This window comes from Capsicum annuum, chromosome 2 (assembly GCF_002878395.1).
Source record: "Capsicum annuum cultivar UCD-10X-F1 chromosome 2, UCD10Xv1.1, whole genome shotgun sequence".
Lineage (NCBI taxonomy): Eukaryota > Viridiplantae > Streptophyta > Magnoliopsida > Solanales > Solanaceae > Capsicum > Capsicum annuum.
The window spans coordinates 137,371,553-137,394,242 of record NC_061112.1 but is presented as its reverse complement, the minus strand read 5'-3'; the positions used below and the strand labels follow the sequence as shown (position 1 = coordinate 137,394,242).

The window sequence follows — 22,690 nt, the reverse complement described above, 5'->3', positions numbered from 1 at the left end:
TAAATGAAGAAGACGACATGGGTTCCCACTTCTCGCAGAGAAATAAAATAAAAATAACAAAGATCAAGAAATTAAACACAGAAATGGGTCACAATTTCACCACGAAGCAAAATTCCTTCAAGTAATATGGACAGAACAAAGTGATCCTTTACAGGTTTATATGCACAAGGCATAGACAGCAGTCATGCATCAATTTTTAATTATTAACCAATGACAAAGATTAATAAGAATAATGGCAGCAAAATTCTCGGAAAGTCAAAACAAAATTGCAGCTGCACAAAAGAAAAGGGCAAAGTAGATCTCCGGATAGTGAATAATTATCCTAAACATTTGCTGTGTGTCATTGCCGATTAGTCTACAGCAGCTATAATTGCATCAACAACTTCTTGGGTGGTGCTATCTCCTCCAACATCCTTTGTCCTGAATTTTCCCTCTGCTATTACACGTCGTACAGCAGTTTCTAAACGATCAGCAAATGATGGAAATTCAAGATGTCTCAGCATCATTGCTGATGACAGAAGAAGTGCCACCGGATTTGCTTTCTTAAGCTTCAATATCTTTTCGTTGCCAACATTCCCAGCAGAAGCACCTTGCTCAAAAACTGCTTGATCAGTGCCAACATTACCTGAGAAAATAACAGTCCTACATTATGTCTCATACGCTGCCTAATACTTGAGGAAGAAACACTAGAATATTCTAATTAATCTCTGAGAGACACTAATAATTATCTGTAGAATAGACAAGGAGGAGGCATTTAATCTTTCTTCCAACAAAAGAAGTGAGAAAACGCAACTGTCCCAAATAACATATCATTCCATTCTAGGCAACATATTAGCCCATTTTTAGATGAGCTGTAACGGATTGGGCTAAAATGGGCTGTAACAGATTGGGCTAAAATGGGATGAGCTAATGATGCACCCAAAAATGAAAGCATAGGGTGGGTTATGTTTTATGGGCTAATTTTGCCACCCCTGTTCCCATCATTAAGCAAAAGCTTAACCGGTCTGGATGAGTTTTCCAGTTTGGATTGCCAATTGTCCAGAAGTTGCTTGGTTTATTGTAGTTTTAAAGAAAATTTCTGAAATTAGTGGAGGTGTCCACGGTTGGCCATCTCTCAAAATTTGCATTTTACATATGATCTTTGCTATGAGCCTCTGACGCCTTATGTTCTGCCACCAAATCATCATTCCAGACCAAATTGACACCAAGTATGTCCAATTGCTTGCCTCAAATGTTGCCGCACCTGTTCTTGTCCTAAGCCCTAGTACGAAAGTTCTAGCCTATCAAAGGTGTCTCTTGTTTCATAAAACCTTTTCCACTTCCAAATAACCACCACAAACATCTCCTTTCATCAGACAGAATATTCATAACCAGTGCAATGGAAGCCTCACCCATCTATAATCCACAAGTACTTCGTTTAGGATTTTAGGATGATAGGCCGGATTGGAGAACACTAATCAAGCAAAAGCTTGACCTTCAAAATACCATTCAACAACCTTGGCTCTCTGCAATAGCCTTCAAAGGGAATCCAACAACAATACACCCAATGAAATCCCACAGGCGGGGTCTGGGAAGAGTAGAGGTGTACACAGACCATACACTTATATCATGGAGGTAGAGAGGTTTCTGAAAGACCCTCTGCTCGAGGAATGCATATCAAAGCAGTTTGAAAAAGAAAATACAAAAGTAGAGAATGCATAGCAAATAATAGGGAAAACATTATATAGCATTTAACAACCAAAAAAAATAATGAGATAACCGAGACACAAGAAACATCATGTAACAGAAATCGGAGGACAAGACACTATGTGGATTTCTAATACTTCAAAGGGAATCCACAGAGGAAAAATGTGCCATTCACCTTAGCGACCATGTTCAGAGCATATCTCTAGACGTCCAAATCCAACAAATTAGAGACCTTTGTTACGTGAACTCCAATTTCCAAATTAAACATTCGTTAAGATGACCAAATTGGTATCATACCAAAACTGTTTCTGTGATCCTCCTCTACTAAATCTTTTGTGACTTTAGCTCTCATTTCTAGACGTCAGATAAACAATCTCTGCAAAAGACATCTCTGTTCTAACCTAATATGCATAAGGTAGTCTTAATTTGATATTCTTAGATTGTTCTATTTTGAGCCGGGGGTCTATCGGAAACAGCCTCTCTATCTCACATTTGAGGTAGTGGTATGGACTGCGTACACTTACCCTCCCCAGACCCCACTTGGTGGGAATATACTGGGTATGCTGTTGTTGTTGTAGTATTAATCTGATACCCTTTTCCGATGAATTTTCTATAGTTAGGCTATGTCTTCCCAGCCTGAGTCCGCTAAGCTATGGTATGACTGTGTTTGACCAACTTTTGCCTAGCATTGATCAAATGAAAACATACAGAGTAAGTGTTAGCTATAATTGTAATCTCAATCTGCAAATATAACCATTACCTCTGCCTGGATTTCCTAATGTCAATCTGGTTATACTGAAGTCCAACAGATGATGCACCTATCCACTGTGTTCCTGCTTATTCCCTTTTCTTTTCAAGTAACTTGAATTCTATAAGATATGATTCTTGTATCCATTTAGGAAATTTATTGGATCAATTTTTCATTTTTAATGTAGCATAACTAACTTTAAGTTACCAGAAAATCAATCTACAAAGGAGCTCATTCTTTTGGCTGCCAGAAAGCTTAACAGGTTTAGATCACTGGAATTCTATTTGAGTGAAATGTGAGCTACAGACTAACCACCAAATGAAGGGTATCTTAACTTACTGAAATTCTTAAGATCAAATTGTCATTTATAGACAAAAAGGACTGCTAATGCCAGCAAAAGTCAACTTAGCATAATAGAGAGATGTAAATCATTCAAAATATATATCAGAAAGATTTACCTCCTGGCATGACTCCTGTGCCACCAGCTAAACCAGCAGTCGTATTTGCAATCAAATTTCCGTAGAGGTTGGGCGTCACCTACATAATTGCAATTTGTTGTACTTCAGAAAGGAGCTTGTGAGCTATGTCTCAAAATGAGGAGAAAGTTAAAAAGAGGCAGAATAAAACACGAAAGCTTGCTTCTGGACCGATGCAGGAAAGCTGATGACTCTTAATCTACAAAAGCCACCACGAGAAACGCAGGGGTGGTGATACCTACCTTTGCTAATCTTAATGTTTTTCCATCCATGCTTTCTCACTGATATCTCATTTTATAAGGTAAACTTTTATAGGCGTATGACATGCAACAAGGCCTGTTGGAGCACTGAACCACCTAAAAGCTTCTGTCTGCTATAAATGAGTATGTAAGGAGTTAAATTTTAAGTCAAACATGGCTTCATGGCTTCAACATCCTGAGTAACATTTATATTTGCAATGTCATCCAAAAGGAAAGCAAAAGTATACATTTGAATTTAAGAGTGAGTACATTCTCTTGTTTGTGTTCAAAAATACTGGCATTCCTCTCTCTCTAGTCAGTCCGCCAAATAGTTCTCGGGATAGCATTCCATAATCCCCTTTCTCTTAAGTTGCACTGAGTAAGGCGAGCATTTTTTCCACTAACCAAGCTCACTGATTCATATTAGTTACAAGAAAATTAAAGAGGCCACTCAATGGAAATCCAGGTGCAAGATTATCCAAATCGTAGATGAGGGGGGGGGGAAGGGGGGGGGGGGGGGGAACCTAAAATATTTTTGCTGACATTGTCATTTGGACATTCTTATTTCGCCACATCACTTATCTCGACCATTACCAGTAAGAACACAAAATAAGAGGTCAAAGTAGATGCTAGAAACACCATGCCGGGGTAGGCCCTTTGACTATGTGAACTGCAATCTTGTGAAGAATCCAGTTTCCAATATCATTTGCATGTCGTTAATACATAGCTAAGTTTCATATGAACTAGTCTTATAGCAGCTTCAAGAAAACCTTGAACTTCAAAAGTCAACCCAATTATCCAACTACAAACAAACAACAGACAGGACAAGCTCTCAGCATGCCCATCCTCTCCTCAATGACTAAACAAGATTGAGGGCACTCACCATTAGACTTTATTTAGCGATAAACTTAGATAACACCTTTAGATATCACATGTATAAACGAACCTAAAATGTAAGGACCAAGATAAAGAGGAAATGAAGCATATCCCCATACCATGACATCAAATTGCTCCGGCTTTGAGACAAGTTGCATGCAGCAATTATCCACAATAATCTCCTCATACTGTATTTCTGGATATTTAGCTGCAACTTCCCTACAGGATTCTAAGAAAAGACCATCTGCAAGTTTCATAATGTTGGCTTTGTGCACAGCTGTCACCTTTTTTCTTTTGTTTACATCAGCATACTCAAACGCAAATTTTGCTATTCGTTCTGAGCAATATTTTGTTATCACCTGGAAAAGAAGAAAACATGAAAATATAGGGTAAAGCAAGTTGTGGAAGAGGAAAACTTTACAGAGTCAATATAATAAGGAGAACCACAACGGATAATTGGTGAAGAGAAAAAACAACTCCTTTTCTTAGAAGGACCAAGAAGCGAGCATATAAGAATATCACTAAACCATATAGGCAAAAATTGGTAAAGTTACAAAAGAAAGAATTCTATAAAGAAAATGTCACATGTCCATCTTGCTAAGCCGGTCTAATGTTTTGAAGTTACCAGGTCTAACCCTGTAATTTTTCCTCATGCACAAACCAAGATTAAACAGGGTCTGCAGCTGACAATTTATACACTTAACTCAAGATCACATCATCTATAAAACATATTCTACATTTGGTAATAATGTCAAGGATATATATAATGAAGCAGATATGCAATGCTTCTGAAAAGATGCACTCTCCAGCAGAAGGATGGAGCACAAAGGGTACTCTCCATTTAATCAAATAATGTGCACCATGCCCAACATGGGACCTGCCATAGTAACCTACTAAGGAACCAGTGCTCTGTTGTGCCTCCTGCTGTCATACATGGGACCGGGGCCTTATGCATGCTACCCAATAAAGGGGATAAACATGCTTAGGATCTAAATTCTCAAGGATAAGTACACATTTGGAACAGGGCATAGATACACCCTTTCAGCAATTTGAGAATTCAGAATACCTAAATATACATTAGAGCCATCAACACATCCAATTCTACTTTAAAAAGTAAGTGATCCCATTTTTTAGATAAAGTAAAGTTGATACAACGACTATGCCGAATCCCATACTAGTAGAGGCTAGCTATATAATCTATTCGTACAATCTGTACCCACTTCATTCCAATAGTCAATAAACGCTCCAAAAAACACATAAAGTTGTACCAGCATGGCTCTAGGAATTTTGACTTCCATTGTGTTCGTCTTAGCTAAACAATCATGTGTTCCAAGATAGGTCTTTTGGACAGATAAACACCATCAATATTAACCAAAATTTAAATCCAATACAGCAAAAAATTCCTTAAAGTCATAATTAAGCAAAGATTATATATCTAGCAAAGTTGTCAAGATGTAAATTGGAGTACCTTAAGACTCTCAACGACACCAGGAACAACCTCATGTTCAAGTCCAGCATACTCACCCTCAGTATTCTCCCTAATCACAACAATATCCACATCGTTGTGTCGCGTAGGCAACCCAGGCAAAGTAAAACAATGCACAATCGACGCATACAAATCAAGCTCTTTCCTCATCTGGACATTCAGTGAACTAACACCTCCACCAACGGGAGTCATTAACCCTCCTTTCAAACAAACCTTATTCTTCTTAATAGAATCCATCACTTCCTCCGGCATACACTTCATATCACCACGCACTTCGTATCTGTCGAAGTAAACAGGCGCCTTCATCGCCTTCATCACTTGTTCTACTGCATCGGTTACTAGTGGACCTACGCCGTCGCCTGGGATCAATGTGACGGCGCGTGGGGAAGCGGTAGAGGTGAATGATCGGTTAGTGCATTGTTGGATGAGTTGTTTTAGGATCGGGAAGGATTTCCGAGCCATAGCTATTTCTATTTGATTTTGATTTTGTGTTGAGGTTTTCGGATAGATTACGACTTTAAGTGGTCATGAAAGGGCAGTGGTAGAAGAGAAAAGGGGAAGAGGAAAGGTAGGAATGCGCGACACATTTTGCGTGAACCGCTGAAGAATAGCCGCTTTCCACGAGCCATCTGACTAAACACCATCTGCTTCAGCATCTTTATTCCTTATATAATTTATAATATATGATACGTATATCGTTTCTTTTCTTTTCTTTTCTTTTCTTTTCTTTTAGGGGAGGGGGTAAAAAGAGATATTTTATTAGCAACTTATTATTCTTTGCTACCAAAAAAAAAAAAAATTGATATTTATCATTACATGGGAGAGAGACAGCAGTGTCCAGGCTTGGACTATTTGTTACAGGGGCCAAAACAGAGTTTAGAGGGCCTATAGTCTCGTTACAAAACATAGACATAGAAGTAGCATTACCAGTACATCGGATGAACATTTTGAATGAATGAATGAGATTACTAACTTAGAGTAGGGCACAATGCATAAACATGTCCTCTATCGATAGATTATATTTCTGAGTTTTAATTTTGGGCGTACACGAATAGACATTTAAACATGTTCTCTTCCGTCAAATCATATTTGACCTCTGATTTTGAGCATGCACAAATAAGCATTTAAACTTGGATAAAGTTGAACAAGTACGCATATATATCTTGTATAGCGTTCTACGTGATCAATTCTTATCCTATATAGTGTCCGACGTGTATTATGTCACATATGATGTGTGTCAACTTGTTCAACTTTATACAAATTTAAGTGTGTGCTTATACACACTCAAAATTGAAAGTTATAGATGCAATTTGAGATAAGCTAAATGACATGTTTATGTATTATGCCTCCAGGGAAAAAGTACAAATTTTCTACTATACCACAATGGAAATTATTCTAGTATTTCTTCCGTCAATTTTTTTTTTTGGTCCATTCATACATTTTTGTTGTTAGGAAATTGTTTTGTACTTGTCCTTGTCATTAATATAACTAGTTTAACCGCTTGTTCTTCGTATGTATAATGTTTGATTATTTAAAATTAAATAATTTTGACTATTACGAAGATTTTTAATAAAGTGTAAAAATTCAAATCATTTTTCAATTTTTTTTTTTCATATTTTAATATAATAATGTAAACATAAACATATACACATATATGTTTTACCACCAGAAGTCTCAAACGATTGACGGGTCATTATTTTTGTGTTTGTCATCTAGTACCTCTTTCCCTTGTTGACACACGCTAGGAGAGAAGCATCAATTTGAATCATATTTATGTTACGATTATTTTTTTTTATATTTATTTTTTTTTTCTTATTTTTAAAGTCAAATCATTATAAAATCATTGATTACATTCTTATTAAGTATTTAAAACTTTAAAAAATCTGTCACTTTTTAGATTTTTCTTATTCTAATAATTTTATATTTATTTCTAAATTTTTTAAATCTTCTTAAAATCAAATTTAGTTGATTTAGAATTTTTAAACTAATAGAAAAAATATCAGTTATCATTAATTTTGATGACTTCTAATAAGGAAAGGTTTTACCATAAATATATTTAATAAATTTTCAATTCTTAAACTAGGAAAAAAAATAAAATTCTGATAATTTATAATAAGAAAAGGTTTTACCATAAATATACTTAATTAATTTTTAACTCTTAAATATTAGAAAAAAATAGTAAAAAAAATATTTTGTCTAAAGTAAAGATTTTTAATGAAGGGTAAAAAGTTCAAATAATATTTTTTAAGGCCCTTCACACTTTTAATATATTATAGATTATAAATTATAGATATAAATTATAAAATAGAATTATAGATTATAGATATTGATGGATTATAAATATATATTATAAATTATAAATATAGATAGAATTATAGATATAGATATAAATGCACTCCAGGGTGAAATAGATGCTCTTCACTCTATATATGTCCAAATATTTGAAGAAAAAATAATATTGAAGTTATCTTAAAATTAACTAGACCTCTGTTAAAGATTTAGGGGGAAAAGATACTGTAGATCAAAAGTTCAATAAAGATAAAATTGTTCAATTTTGAATGATGCAAATGCAAGTTTAAACAGTTATTCTTTAATCAAAGTTGGAATACATACGACACATAGGATCGTTTGGTTTGAAAACAAGTTATATCGGAATTAGTTATGCTGGAATAAGTTATGATGGGATAAGTTATACTGAAATTAGTTATGCTAGAATTATTTTTTATTGAGTGTTTGGTTTGTTGTATTTGAAGTAATCTGCATTGTATAATTTCTAGAAATAAATTAATTGATTACCAAAATGTCCTCTATCTTATTTAACTTATTTATATATATATATATTCAAGCTTTAAATATTTATTTTTAAAAATAAAACTTTTATCTTATTTAGATTAATTTTTTTGTGTGCGTGTATTTCCATATTTATATCGTGTGTATTTTAAAATAAAACTTTCATCTTATTTAGTTTTAATTTTTTTGCGTGTACCTTCCCATGATTATGCCGTATGTGTTTAAAAAAAATCTTACTACATCTTATTTAGTTTGATGTTTTAAAAAAATCTTACTACATCTTATTTAGTTTGAAATAAAAAATTTCAACTTAAGTTTATTAAAGCAAAAGATGATTTGTTGTTTATGTCACTTCATTTAAATACATATCACTCATATAATATAAAATATTAAAATTCATTTTAATTGATATATAAAATATCAGTTTTTAAGTGATTAAAAAAATATTTAATTTAAAATATGTAACTCAACAATGGAGTCGACATTTTTCTTAATTTTTAGAGAAATTAAAATATATAAATAAACATAATAATTATTCGAATAAATTTAACGTATAATATATTCATAAATAAAATACTTCTTAAATGTGTATGAATCTCTAATATTTCTTGTTAAATTACTTATTTTGTTCTAAATTCTATAAAATATTGATAATCTCATTTTTTGTTAAAAAAATTCATCATCAAAAAAATGTGAAAAAGAATTACTCTCATTTTTTATTATTTAGTATCATTAATATTTGGAGAGTCAAATTATATTTTTTTAAAAAAAAATTCAAATATTTTTAGCTAAATATATATTTTTTTATTTAATAATGAAGCATGTATTAAATTAGAAAGCGAATGTCAACATACTTTAGTAACTTGTCCATAATTTTATAAAAATATCTTATATTTTTTTTTTTAAAAAAAAGTAATACATATATATATAATCTAAAAAGAATTTGGAGGGCAATTGTGTCTTATTTTAATTTTATCTCAAGGATAACTCAACATGAGATAATAATCCCACCACATATATGAATAACTTATCTCAGGACTAATTATTAGTTTCGGGATAAGTTATCTCAGACATTGACAACCAAACAAGTGAAATAATTTTTTATCCTGAAATTATTATTTTATTCCGGGATTATTTACATCCAACCCGCAAACCAAACGGCACCAAAGGAGTGATGGATGATTCTATTCGTGACAAACTCAATAGTGGTTCTATGTCTAATATGTGATTGAGTTTAGCTGCCCCTGGGCCCTGAGCCTGCTCCATGGTTAACTAGTTGGGTCAGAAAACCGTTTGCTTGACCCAATGGATTCACGGCCCAAAAAAGAAAGCAACTTGACGATGTAGCAAACATGAGCCCATAATTAAGTCTTTCATTTGTTACAATAAACAAAATGTAATACAATTGAAGAGAGGACACAATGATGTGATTGAACATCAATGACAGAAAGCAGAGGCGAAGCTAGAAGTTCAAATACAGGTTCGAATGAATTTAATATTTTTTGCTCAAATAATATTATGTGTTAAGAAATTCATTGAATATATACAAAATTGCTATTTAAAGTCACTGTTCTACAATCCAAAACTCATAAAGTTTAAATCAAATAGGCCAGCCTCGATCTAGGATGCAAGTAATAATACGTAAACATGCAAATATTTTTCAAAAATCTTTTCCCATGTAATTATAACTTATGATCAAACTTCTTTATAACAACATCATTTGTTCAAATACTTTTAATTATTATAACAAAATATTATCAGAGAACGTAATATAAAAAACAATTTAAAGAAAACTACCGAATGTGTGTGGTAAATCATAGTCACTGAATTTCTTAGGAGTATTTTCCATGACATAATTTTTGCAACAAATTAAAAGAAAAGCACATCTTATTAATAATTAATATGGAACTTTTTACTTTCCAGTGATAATTATCCTCAATAAGAAATTCATTTTCATATGAAATTACAACAACAACATATCCAGTGTATTTTCATACAGTGAGGGTTGGGGAGGATAAAGTGTACATCATTCATACCACTACCTCCAAAAAAATACAGAGGTTGTTTCCAATAGACTCCTGACAACAAAACACAGTAAGCAAATCCGTGATAAAACATGAACAAGGTGAAATATCTGGAAAAAAAAAAAAGAAGAAAACTTTTAAACAAGTTCTTCTCGTGTGCGTCCAAACGGGGCATAGTAACAAAACTGATTAGAAATTGGAGTTTGACGTGATAGAGAAATGTATAGAGGCTGCTTTATGTCATTTATGAATTCAATATTAAGTCATTGTCATGGAGTATTAGGGAACAATACATAACAGACAAATCATAAAAATGGATTTATACAGGGGTGGTTACGTGATAATGCTTCTTGAAGTGATATAACATATTCTAGTCTAACAATGGTACAAGTATGTTGAAGACTACCACATGTTAATTAATTACTGTTTTGTTTCATTTTGTTTGACTTGTTAAACTAGCTGGAATACAGTTTAAGATTAAACAATTGAAACTTAATTATAATCTTAAAAAAAAATCATGACTTAAAAGTAAGAAACAAAAATTATAATTTGATTATTTTTGAATAAAGAAATATATTTCAATTTTGAAAGGAAGGAACAAAAATATATGCTCCCAATCTCAATTTATGTAATAATATTTTATTGGACATGTAACTTAAATAATAATGTGAAAAATTATTTGTCTCTGTACTTTTCAAGATAAAGATAATGTTAGTGTATATTTTAGCTTTTAAAAATTTTACTTGTAAATATTGATTATATTGTAATTTTTGTTGTCTCCTAAAAAAAAAAAATCATAAAATAAGAAATTTATTTTCTAGATAAAATATATTTCAAAAAATCTGATCAATAAAATACGAGCCTTCATACCAAACACATCCTATGGTTTTTATTATTTTTTAAAAACACTGTATCATCTAAAATTAAGACGTGAAGCAAAAAGAATGAAAGAGAGCCTAATCTGTTGTTTTATACTCCTATGATAGCATCCATCCGCTTATCTTTATTTGTTCACGATATTAAAAATAAATGTTCAATAATATTAATACAGTTTAAAAAATTAATAAATAACTTGCTCATTATTTTATCATTAATATTATTTATTATTTTAATATATTTTCCAAAATATTATTATATTTAAAAAATAATTTACTAAAATTATTTTTCTTATTTATTATTTTTTAAAATATATATTAAGTAGTAAACAAGTATTGTTGAATCCTAAGGTTAATCATGGTATATGCATGAAAGAGATAAGTCCTTAGTCCCTAGTGATGAAAGGACTTTTTGCAGGGGCACACGTGATGGCCACCAAGAGACAAGACAACAGAATAAGTCCATGTTCAATTGTATCTACTCCTATTAACGCCCAGGTACATCAACACTATATCCTTAACAAGGGAACTATATAGGGTACCCCCTATATTTTTAAAGTTTTTTTTTTTTTTTTTGTCAAAAAATAAATCATGAATTTCTTAAACGTGTTGTCTTGTTAGTGAGATTTTAACTAATCATCCTAGTACTCCATCTATCTCAAATTATTCGTCTCAAATTGAGATGACATATTGATTAAGAAAAATAATTAATAATATGTGGAAAAAAAATTATTTCTTCTTAATTAATAAAATAAATTAAAAAATTTAAAACGAATAATTTGAGACGGAGGGTGTATTTATTTCTTGTATTGTTGGATTACTTCTCATATTAGTCTCATTAACTCACCAGCCAACAATCATTGCAACTATTAAATTTCCCTCTATTTTGTTTCCACCCTCATATTTTCTGCATTTATCTGCTTGCTTTGCTCGTTACATTTTCAAAACCAAAACCAAAACCAAAAAAACAGTTTCTTCCTTTAGTTGTCTTAGAAGTAACATTTCTATTACTTCAGTCCGTTCAACAATACTTGTTATCTGTTTATTTGATACGCATCATAAAAAATGATAGATAAAAAAGATAATTTTACTAGAATATTATAATATCGATTGAATATATCAAGTATTGGGTAAATAGAAGTTAATATCAGGGACCAAATAGGCATAAATAAATAAATTATCTATTAAATTTTCAAACTGAATAAGTATTATTGATTATATGTTTTTAATAACATGAATAAATAAAAAATGCAGGAGGAAGTTATAAGTGAGCTAGCCTGTATTATCTATTGTTCTTTCAATGGACATCTTAGTCATAGGTTAGCATCATTATTGCTCAAACTACATTTTTTTTCAGAATCGATATAAACAACTGTTTATTAAAATAATACTCAATAAATATATATTTTTGTGTATTAATGCATAAAAAATATATATATGTTTGATATAAATAATTTCCTATATATTTAATTAGTAGGTACAATATGTAACTTTTTTTTATCTTCCAAGAAAGACATCTCTACGAGAAAAGTCCAAGAGATTTTAAGAAACTAAAGTCATTATTGGGAAAAACTTACCTACATCTGATGCTTACATTAAATTAATATACTTTATCATTGTTAAGTAATTAATGAAGTAAAATGAATTTTGATCAAATATGATTAAATTAAAATAACTCTACATTCAAATATATGACATGTGTATATTAGCTTGATATGTACATCATTTGTAGTAAGTTTTTCCCGTCATTATTCATCATTATTCATCGAGTCCAGATTTTGATGAATTATATCGGATGAATTCACTGATGACTCAACCAACATCCTAAATCTTTTCAATACGTGTTGTTTGATGAAAAGAAAATTCTAAAAAATATTTTAGATTGAACCAATCGTCACTAAAATCTCTTATGATTGTCAACTTTTATAACAGTACATTTCATTATAATAACTAAAAAATATTTTGAAACCGATATATTTACTATTAAAATTTACTTATCTATAATAGTAACGACAATCATCCCTAGGCATTATGATACACAATTTGTAAACTTAACCACTACCCAAATATTAATTGATTTTACTATTTCCTGTTTTCATAACTTGTAATTTATTTTATAAAGAAAGTCACTATAACAATAGTAACCTCTAGGAATACTAATAATAAGTCTAAAGATCTTGATTAAATATTTTGAAAAGTTCAATGGAAGATTGTTAGATATCCTTATTAATTTCCTGGAAGTTTGAATAGAAATCTCCGCCGATATAATTCAACTAAAATTTGTGAATTAAGTTACAATTATAGATTTCTTTCATCAATTTAAAAGCTTGATCCAATGATAAAACCAACTTTAGGGAAGATAGAAGCTCAATAAAACGAATTAAATTGGAGTTTCCTCAGTTTACTTGGCTCTAAAAAACTTTATTAGTTTTGAATTACAGGATCAACTTTCAAAATAGAAAAAGATGATCCATCTATTTAGTTATTTGATTGAACCTGGTTCACGAGAAAAAGTCCTACAGCAATTTATGTGTTCATTAGATTGTTCTATATACAACTACTTATGAATTTATGAATAATGTGTTAACTTTCTTTAATCAGTTAAAACTGAATATCTTTTGAGACTTTAATTTAAATAATTTTCTTATGTTTCATAAATGGAAAAAAATCATTCCTTTTAATAATTTCTGTGCATGATAAAAAACTAAGATTTAGGGAGTATTTGGCTATGAGAATTTTTCACCTTTTCTCCAAAAGTTATTTTACGTTAGTGAAAATTATGGTGTTTGGCCATAAAGTGAAAATATGTTAAACTTGTTTTTATTTTTTTCACTTTTACTTCTCTCATAAAAAGTCAAAAACAACTTTAATTTATATTTATGGGCAAACATAACTCCAAATTCCAACTCCATTTTTTTTTTCATCGCCAAACACTTACTTAAATACGACAATCATTATATGTAATATGTGCATAGTAATTTTTGACTATAAATAAATAATTTTTTTTTGAAACAAATAAGGCTATTATATAAAAGTTTGCCTTTAGTTAACCTTTTTTTCTCATACCTTGATTAGAACTTGTGGAAAAAAGTTTGTATGGTCCAAAAGTTCCCAGATTTGCGTCTTTCCAAATCAACCACACGTAACCCCCAAAACCTAAAAGATAAAACCAAAGTCTCTAACCCAAACAAAGCCTCTACCCTCCCCCGCAAACCCACCCCCTACCCTCACCCCCACCACCCACCATCCCGTTTACAGTAAAAACAGATAGTGTGTAGTGTTATCTGTGTGTATCATCATCGTCGTCGTCGTATTCTTCATCTCTGCATGCACCCTATAATGGAAATCTAGGCAACTCTTCTCTACTACGTGGGTGTTTCCTATAATAAATACTACTATAATATTAATATTGGTCCATGTTTGGATGGCTTGTTCTTGTTTAAGCGACGACACTTGGTATGCTCTTTCTCAAATGCGCACCACCACCTCGTTAACAACCACCTTACATGTGGAAGATCCAGAAAAACTTGGACCCAATTCATCCATGGCGGACTACCCCATAGAAAAAGTCTTTCCTGTTTACGCTGTTGGCGTATCGGAGCCTGACCCCAACTTGATCGTATCTGTTGCCAACACAGCTTCTACTGTGGGTGACCCTATTTGGGATGCTGTTAAGCTCGAAGCCAAGCTCGAGGTCTGCCTTTTTTTATTCATACATAAAGACTTTTTACCTTTAATTAATTACACCTTTTTTTGTTCTTTCTTTTGAGTTTTAACCACTGTCTTATTGACCAACTTGTCTGCACCTACCTCCCTGTTTCATTCTTGATGCTTTTACAAGAATCAAGACATGTGAAGTTTAGACGGATAAGAAGAAATCATTTAATGGGTTTTGAATCAGCTTTTCCCATAGCTTTGACATTAATTTGACCTTGAGAGAACTGTTTCATTCGAGTTACAAAGAACGAAAAGGAATAAGATCTAAGTTCACATAGCTTTTTCTCTGTGAAGTTTTTCTTTTCCTTTTGGTCAGTGCTGTGATTGCTAAGAATTTAAGTTACATAGAGTACTGGAGTAATAGTTTAATCAGTTGAAGCAAGTTACCTAGCCTTGTTTCCAGGTAATCTATTCACATGTGCTATGGACAGTTACTTGAAACTTACTTTTAGATGAAAAATGTTTTATTGAAAGATGTTTCCTAGGAAAATACCTAAGTGTTTTTCTACCTGATTTTCTTGTAGCAAAAAATATTATCCAAAAAGCATTTGTGTATGATTTGGACAAATATTATGGGAGAAGGGGGATAGGGGGTGGAGCAGTGAGGATGGGGACTATGGGGGTAGGGGTGAAGATGAGGTATGACGGAGGTGGGGAGGATACAATCAATGTGAAATAGTACTACTTGCGGAACTTGTTTTTCATACTTCCATTAGGAATGGAAATTCATTTTCCTATTATCCTCGAGAAAATGTTTTCCAACATTTTTGACCAGCCGAACATGGAAGAGTTGAAAATTAACACTCTTAAGCTATGTTGCTCAGACCCTCCAAAAATTCTGCCGCTCTATGTTTGCATAACTTTTGGAGGTTCCGACACACACGGCCGGGCACTATTTTGAGCAACGTAGATTTTAAGTCGGCCTGATAGATTAATTCTTAACACCAACAGTGGTGTACAATGGACGATTCAAGGTTTTCACTAAGGGGGTTCTAAAAATAAAAATATAGTGCTTGGATTTGAACTCCCTAAACCACTTGGTCAACCTATAGTCTCGTGTTTAATTAGGGGATTCAAAATCTATATATGTACATAAAAAATTAGAAAAAATACCTTATATATACAATGTAATTTTTTGCCGAAGGGTGAAAACCCTCTCGCCTCTGTAGTTCCGCCCGGGACTGGTGGATATATAGCAATTAAACCCCAAGTTTTAATACTCTATGTTTGTTTAACTATCAAATGGATGTTTTTGAGTGCACCCAAGGGTGTGGCCTAGTGGTTCAATGAAGTTGGGATGAGCACCATGAGGTCTCAGGTTCAATTCCCAGCAGAGACAAACACTAGGTGTTTTCTTCCCATCTGTTCTAGCCTTAGTGGACAGAGTTACCTGGTACTTGTTGCTGGTGGAAGGTGGCAGGTATCTCGTGGATTTAGTCGAGGTGCGCGTAAGCTGACCCGGACACCACGGTTATCAAAAAAAAAAAAAGGAGATGTTTTTGAGTGTCCAGTGTTTGTAATCTTTCATAGTGGAGTAAATGTAACAATTTAGTAGTTTAAGACTGTAAATTTAAAAGAATTTGCAAGTATTAGAATATTGAGCAAATGATCAAACCATTGGTCTCTTACTGTAATCTTTCTATCACTTGTTGTTTCAGCTTTTGTTCATCAAGAGAACATGTAGAATAAAGATCTGAAATCTGCTATGTAAATTTAGGTAGCTGGAATATTCTCTGGATTTGTTAGTTTTGCATAGATTTTGAAAATGATTTTAGCTGATACCCTTGCGGAACCATTTGCTGTTGTTTCTATTATGCAATCCAGGCAGAGAAGGAGCCAATATTGAGCAGTTTCTTGTATGCAAGTATTTTAACACACGATTGTTTGGACCGGGCATTGAGTTTTGTTCTTTCCAACCGGCTGCAAAATCCTACACTTTTGGCAACCCAATTAATGGACATATTCTGTGATGTAATAATGCATGATCGGTGCATCCAATGTTCAATTCGACTTGATTTACAGGTGCAATTGAGATTCCATGAATCTCAAACATATTCTATCTTTGTACTTTTTGACAAGTACTAACAGTACCTTTTGCCCCTCCTCCTTGACAGGCATGTAAAGATAGAGATCCTTCTTGTTTGTCATACTGTTCTGCTCTTTTGTACCTTAAGGTGCTGTTCTTTTGGTCTTTTATACTATTAAGCGGATTACTGTTAATGTTTTTGTGTTATTCTTTCATGGAACCTCATTTTTATGTCCGCTTCATTTTGTTGAATGGAGTATTTGCTTACCATCACATCAACTTCTTTTCACGAAATGCTATTAGTTAAAATATTAAACCCAATGAACTTATAAAGGAACCTCATTAAGTTTGCTCTTGGTTTTAATTTGTTGTCATCAATTCTTAGTAAGGGAAACTACTTTTTAAAAGTATGCTTCTATCAGTGATTCTGAATATTGTCACCACCTTTTAGTTGCTTTCTAAAGAAAGGGACACAGGACAAGAGAATAATGGTTCTCAGTTTACTAAGGATTTTTCTTTTCTGATATTTAACATCAATTCTCAAGATCCTGATATTGAAACTAATCTTTTTAGGGTTATCATTCTTTACAAACACATCGAGTTGCACATGCATTATGGAATCAAGGGCGCAAAGTCTTGGCACTGGCGTTACAAAGTCGAGTTAGTGAGGTAATCTTGTATCCTCTACTTGGTGATAGCCATCATTGTCATTTTCAATACCACTTGACCTTTTGCTCTATGTTACTTCGTTGTAACATAAAACTGTCGCTTCAATACAGGTTTTTGGAGTTGACATACATCCAGGTAATCATTCAGTTTCTCCGTCCTACTATCAGCGCAAATGGATATGGATTCTGTTCTAGTCTTGGAAGTTATATTCTTACAAGATTTACTTTCGTAAAAACTACCAGTCAATTATCTTATCAGTGGGTCTACACACTGCACCAGAGATTTATACCTATGTTTGCCTATTAACAGCTGCCAAAATTGGAGATGGAATTCTTCTGGATCATGCAACTGGTGTTGTAATTGGTGAAACCGCTGTCATAGGGAATAGAGTTTCACTTATGCAGGTGAGTTACACTTTACTTTATGTTGGGTGTTGGTGTGTCATTTGGTACCGATTTCCTCATTTTCTGGACAATAGTTTATGTGATTTTGAGGGGAGGATAAGATAGTTAAGCTTTCTTCTTTTTGGTTATTCACTTTGCCTTCGCATTAAAAGATCTAAAAGAAATTATGGTAAATGCAAGCATGTATAGGCCTTCTTTTTCTTTTTTTTTGGTTAGCCGAAAAACAATAGCAAAAAGTTAATTTTGGCAGATACTTTCATTATTTTGGTGGTTTTTGTCAATGTTTCTGTTATTGTAAAGGCTGGGTATAGATGACTAGATCCTTTTCCTTTGGAGCTTGTCAGCAATGCTCTCCGTAGTCCTCTAAGTGATTGATTGGATCTGTGTAGATGTTCAGGAGTACCTTTCAATGAGTGTAGTGTGTTTTAAGTTTACAAGTAAAATTTCAGGGCGGCATCGCCACTTATCAATCTTTTATCCATAGACGTCTATACTCACAAGAGCCAGAAGTATTAACGGAATGACCATAGCCCATAGGAATGGTGCATCATGATATAGTTAGATATCTTGCACCCTCCCCCTAACAACAAAATCTTCCTTCACTTCTGTTCCTACATAAGCACACCCCTTCAAAGCTCTGCCAGTTCATGAGGTGTAGATTCTTTGCTCTGCCAGTTCATGAGGTGCAGATTCTTTCTCTTGAATTTGTTGTGGCAGGTAGTGCATGCGATTTAATCTATGTGACGTGAGATGCAGAGAGTATAGATTTAAGAATCAGTTCATACACCCACCAGGAAGGAAATGTTGTTGTGGGCACGGGGGGAAGCCTGTCACAAAGTTCTGCACCAAAGGGCAATAGTATAGTTTTTGTGCAGTGATCTACAGAGGTGGTAACTAACGAGATCCTTCTACGTGAAAGGAGAAGGAAGCATTATGCATCTATTACCTAAATAATTCATTCCATCAGCTATACTATCATCAATCTGTGCTATATAAGCCGAGCAACTTGAATACCATATGGAAGTTCATATGTACTCCCTCTATCCTTGAAGATAATCTGAATTTCCTGTCACCTAAATATATTTTGTGCAGGGTGTAACCTTAGGAGGAACTGGGAAAGAAACTGGTGATAGACATCCCCAAATAGGTCAAGGTGCACTTATTGGAGCTAGTGTAACTATACTTGGAAATATAAAAGTAGGGGAAGGTGCAATGGTTGGTGCAGGTTCTCTTGTAATGAAGGATGTTCCTCCTCACAGGTTGAGTACTATATATTTTGAACTTCTGGTTTATCTGTAAAGGAGTTCTGATACTACATGGAATACTGGTTGTGATGTGCCTTTCTTTTGGTTTTACAGTATGGTGACAGGAATACCAGCAAAGGTGATTGGTTATGTAGATGATCAAGATCCATCTTTAACTATGAAGCATGGTATGTCAAAGATGTTTGCTTTAGTAGCAGTATAGTCTTTTCTCTCGAAACTTGCTCTATTGTGTTTAGTTTTGTTATTATATAATGCTACATATGCATGTATACCCAAGTAGAAACTGGTTTCTTTGGGAAGAAGAGGGAAAAACAAATGGTGACCTCTCTTGCATGAGTTAGCTTTTCTGTATTGACTTAAGGAATAAGGAGAAACAATACGATGGATCTTCTTTATTAGGCTGTTTTGGATCTTGATGGATTCTAAAAGGGAGGATTCTGACTCTTAAAAAGGTTTTCGTGGTATATCTAAATGGAGTTGCTTTGTTTAAATTACATATGCTTGTCTACATGAATATGGGGAACAATAAGGGGGAGAAAAGAGATTCAACATTTAACCCCTTCCCTAGGAAGACAATCAAGTATTCGGTTAGAGCCCGTTTTGGTTTTAAGTAAGCGGAACAATATAGGTTTGGAAATATGAGGGAGGTAGGGATGCTCCAGAGTAGTTGTTGAGCAGATTGATGTTATCCTTTTTACTATAAAAACTTAGGGAAAATGTCAAAATGTGAGGGAAGCCAGAAGGTGCCGTGAATTAAAACAAATGGGATCCTAGATGGAAATTTAAACATAAAGTTGGAATGCGATTAGAAATGAAGAGAAAACGGAAGGTAATGGCTTTACAACATCAAATTACGTTGATGTTTAATAATGTTGAAATAAAAGTCATTGTGAGAAGAATCTCTCCCTAGAATTTTGAATAAGTAAGAGTTGAGATATTAGACCCCTAAATTCTCACTAGTCTGATATCCTGGTGGCTCATACGGACTGGTATACCGAAAACTTTCACATTCCTTTGTAGTTTATAGCGATTTACAAAAAATGTAAATCTTAGCGTGTAACTGTTTGATTTCACGAGCTTGCTACCAGTAGTAAACTTATTGGCTTCGTCATTCCCTTTGCTTAGAAGTTAACTGCTCATTGCTTTTTACATATTACAGATGCTAGCAAGGAATTTTTTAAAAAAGTAGCCATTAGCTGCAAGGAAGCGAGATCCAATGGTAAGATTTCATCATGTAGCATGTTGTTTAAATTAGGGATATATTTTTTTAAGAAACAAATAGTCATCCAGTTGGACTTTAGCTTTGCTCCTACAGCAGCTTCTGCCTGGAAGCGAGCCACACCCAAATCAATAATAACGATGTTGTAGATATTCCAGTTTGGGTAATTCGTAAGTATTTCCTAGTTTCTTTGTTGTTCCGGAACTCCAGTAGTCTAATTTGTTTAAAAAGCTTTGATCTTTGCCACTTTTAGCTGTCATGAACGCTCAAGTTTGTCATGTATCAGTAGCATCAGAGTAGCATCAGATTTCTGGTTAGTCATCTCTTTTCCGCGTAGTTCTTATTGTTCTCCGTGTGTCTTCTTGACAGGATCAGTTGCTTAACAGACAATGGCTCAACATTAGAGATTAATGAAGAGACATCTTCATTTGACTAACCCCAATTCACTTCAATGTGTGAAAATGATTTTAATATTTTCACCATCTTTAATACTATAGGATTTCTGAACATAGAAAAATAAAGTTCCTTTAAAGATTGATCATCATTCAATCGACGTGTAATGGCATGTAATCTGTGTTGATCTAAATTATGTATTTCTTTCTCCAGGAGATTTGTCAGTCTGTAAATTAGACTCAATAATTTTGTAAGATTGTTTGAATTAGTGCTCCAATGAAATAATGGGGACGATGTTGATTAATGTTGAATGTGCCAGAGATACTTGCTCATTGGTATGTTTCACAACATTTTTTGTGTCAAGTATTGACCAGTCTACTGATAATATCATCATATGTAATTTTTGAGCTTTCAACCCTTCAAGTGGATTTAAGTACTTTCAAACAGTCATATATCTTCTCAAACGATCTTTTCAGTTATTATGTCAATATTTTCGGCCATCTGGCTTGGCGATTGTTCAACAACTCCAAATCCCTATGGCTTCTATCCAGTCAATCGCGACCTCTGATCGCGCAGACTGGTTACGAATGTGTAGCAAAATCCATGCACCTCCAGTAAACAATTGAAACCACAACCTTTATATATATAGAATATATGGCTCATTAGAAACCACAACCTTTACAACGACTCTCCCTCTTTCCACTCCGTTTGCACGAATTGTGGAATTCATCTTCGTGGCGACGAACCCTCCTCATGTAGGGCCAAAACCTCACACAACTTGGAAACCCCTGATAAAGGTCTAAAACTAAATTTTGATGGTTCATATAATCACTTAACTAAGGTTGGAGGGCTGGGAGGTCTTTCGTGACTCACTTGGATCCTGGGTGAATGGTTATAGCGCTAGAATTAGTGTCCATTCACCTCTAGAAGCCGAACGCACTAGTCTATTCTTTGGCCTTATTATTGCTACTAATATGCAGGTCTCTTATCTAGAAATTGCAACGAATTCCCTAAAGGTAATCAACTCTTTGGATCCACTTACACAAACTAACAATAACTTAACCCTCACTTGAAGGGATCTTCTCCTCAGCCTGGGGAGCCCAATGATGCAACATGAATCTAGGAGACACAACAATGTAGCCGATAAGCTTGCAAAGCAAGGGAAGAAGTTGACTCCAAATAGCTGTTTTGAAGTATGGTTTGAACCATCGGATTTTGTTAACTCTCTAATGAATGAAGACACTGGTGGACCTCTTTTTGATGGGCCTTTTGTGCCTCCTTTAGTTTTTGATTGTAATAATAGTGTTAGGCCTTTGCAGACTACCATCGAGCTTGTTCAAGCTACTACTGTTTCCTACTATGATGCATATTATTAGTATGAATAAAGTTCTCCTTTTGATTAAAAAAAAATTTAAATTAATATAGCAAATTTCATATCCAATAAGATAAATGAGTCGGTTGAGAATACCAGGACAATGACCTAAAATTGGATGAAAATACGTTGAAAAAGTGATATTGTTATTGTTGTACTTATGTGAATGCCTTTTAAGAAATTTGCTACTAGTAAGGTGAGTTCCATTTGCCGACAATTTTACGTTTCTTTGCAAACATTTCATATGAAATTAGTGAGGAGTAACTTTTAGAAGCTATCTGGAATAGTAGAAAAAAAGTACATTAAGGTTTTTTTTTTTTTTTTTTTTTTTTACATTAAAAGTTTATGAGGAATGAAAGTATTTGATGTTTGAATCTATATAAATATTTCTCAATTTTTGTCATTTATAAACGAAACATTAATTA

At 33.3% G+C, this 22,690-nt stretch overlaps 2 protein-coding genes across 2 annotated transcripts; one reads left to right on the top strand and one right to left on the bottom strand.

Moving 5' to 3' along the window:
• Positions 1–94: 94 nt before the first annotated feature.
• Positions 95–6,187, bottom strand: LOC107859795 (isocitrate dehydrogenase [NAD] regulatory subunit 1, mitochondrial). The gene is made up of 4 exons (XM_016704905.2): positions 5,494–6,187; positions 4,145–4,384; positions 2,893–2,971; positions 95–625 (listed from the first exon to the last, which is right to left on the bottom strand). The coding sequence occupies exons 1-4, from the start codon at positions 5,971–5,973 to the stop codon at positions 351–353; spliced, it is 1,074 nt and encodes a 357-aa protein (XP_016560391.2). The 5' UTR covers positions 5,974–6,187; the 3' UTR covers positions 95–350.
• A 7,659-nt stretch (positions 6,188–13,846) lies between these two features.
• Positions 13,847–21,243, top strand: LOC107859794 (serine acetyltransferase 2). Its single transcript, XM_016704904.2, has 10 exons — positions 13,847–14,894; positions 16,742–16,939; positions 17,032–17,091; positions 17,517–17,612; positions 17,723–17,747; positions 17,922–18,016; positions 19,109–19,275; positions 19,375–19,448; positions 20,441–20,500; positions 20,870–21,243. The coding sequence occupies exons 1-10, from the start codon at positions 14,625–14,627 to the stop codon at positions 20,881–20,883; spliced, it is 1,059 nt and encodes a 352-aa protein (XP_016560390.1). The 5' UTR covers positions 13,847–14,624; the 3' UTR covers positions 20,884–21,243.
• Positions 21,244–22,690: the final 1,447 nt, after the last annotated feature.

What these genes read in the sequence shown, in the direction of transcription:
- LOC107859795 (XM_016704905.2), bottom strand. Translation starts at nt 5,973, where the DNA reads ATGGCTCGGAAATCCTTCCCGATCCTAAAACAACTCATCCAACAATGC. An exon ending in GTGTCGTTGAGAGTCTTAAG is followed by an intron (nt 4,385 to 5,493) that starts GTACTCCAATTT and finishes CTTCTTTTCCAG; the next exon opens with GTGATAACAAAATATTGCTC. An exon ending in CACAGGAGTCATGCCAGGAG is followed by an intron (nt 626 to 2,892) that starts GTAAATCTTTCT and finishes TTATTTTCTCAG; the next exon opens with GTAATGTTGGCACTGATCAA.
- LOC107859794 (XM_016704904.2), top strand. Translation starts at nt 14,625, where the DNA reads ATGGCTTGTTCTTGTTTAAGCGACGACACTTGGTATGCTCTTTCTCAA. An exon ending in CAATTCGACTTGATTTACAG is followed by an intron (nt 16,940 to 17,031) that starts GTGCAATTGAGA and finishes CCTCCTTGACAG; the next exon opens with GCATGTAAAGATAGAGATCC. An exon ending in TGGAGTTGACATACATCCAG is followed by an intron (nt 17,748 to 17,921) that starts GTAATCATTCAG and finishes GCCTATTAACAG; the next exon opens with CTGCCAAAATTGGAGATGGA.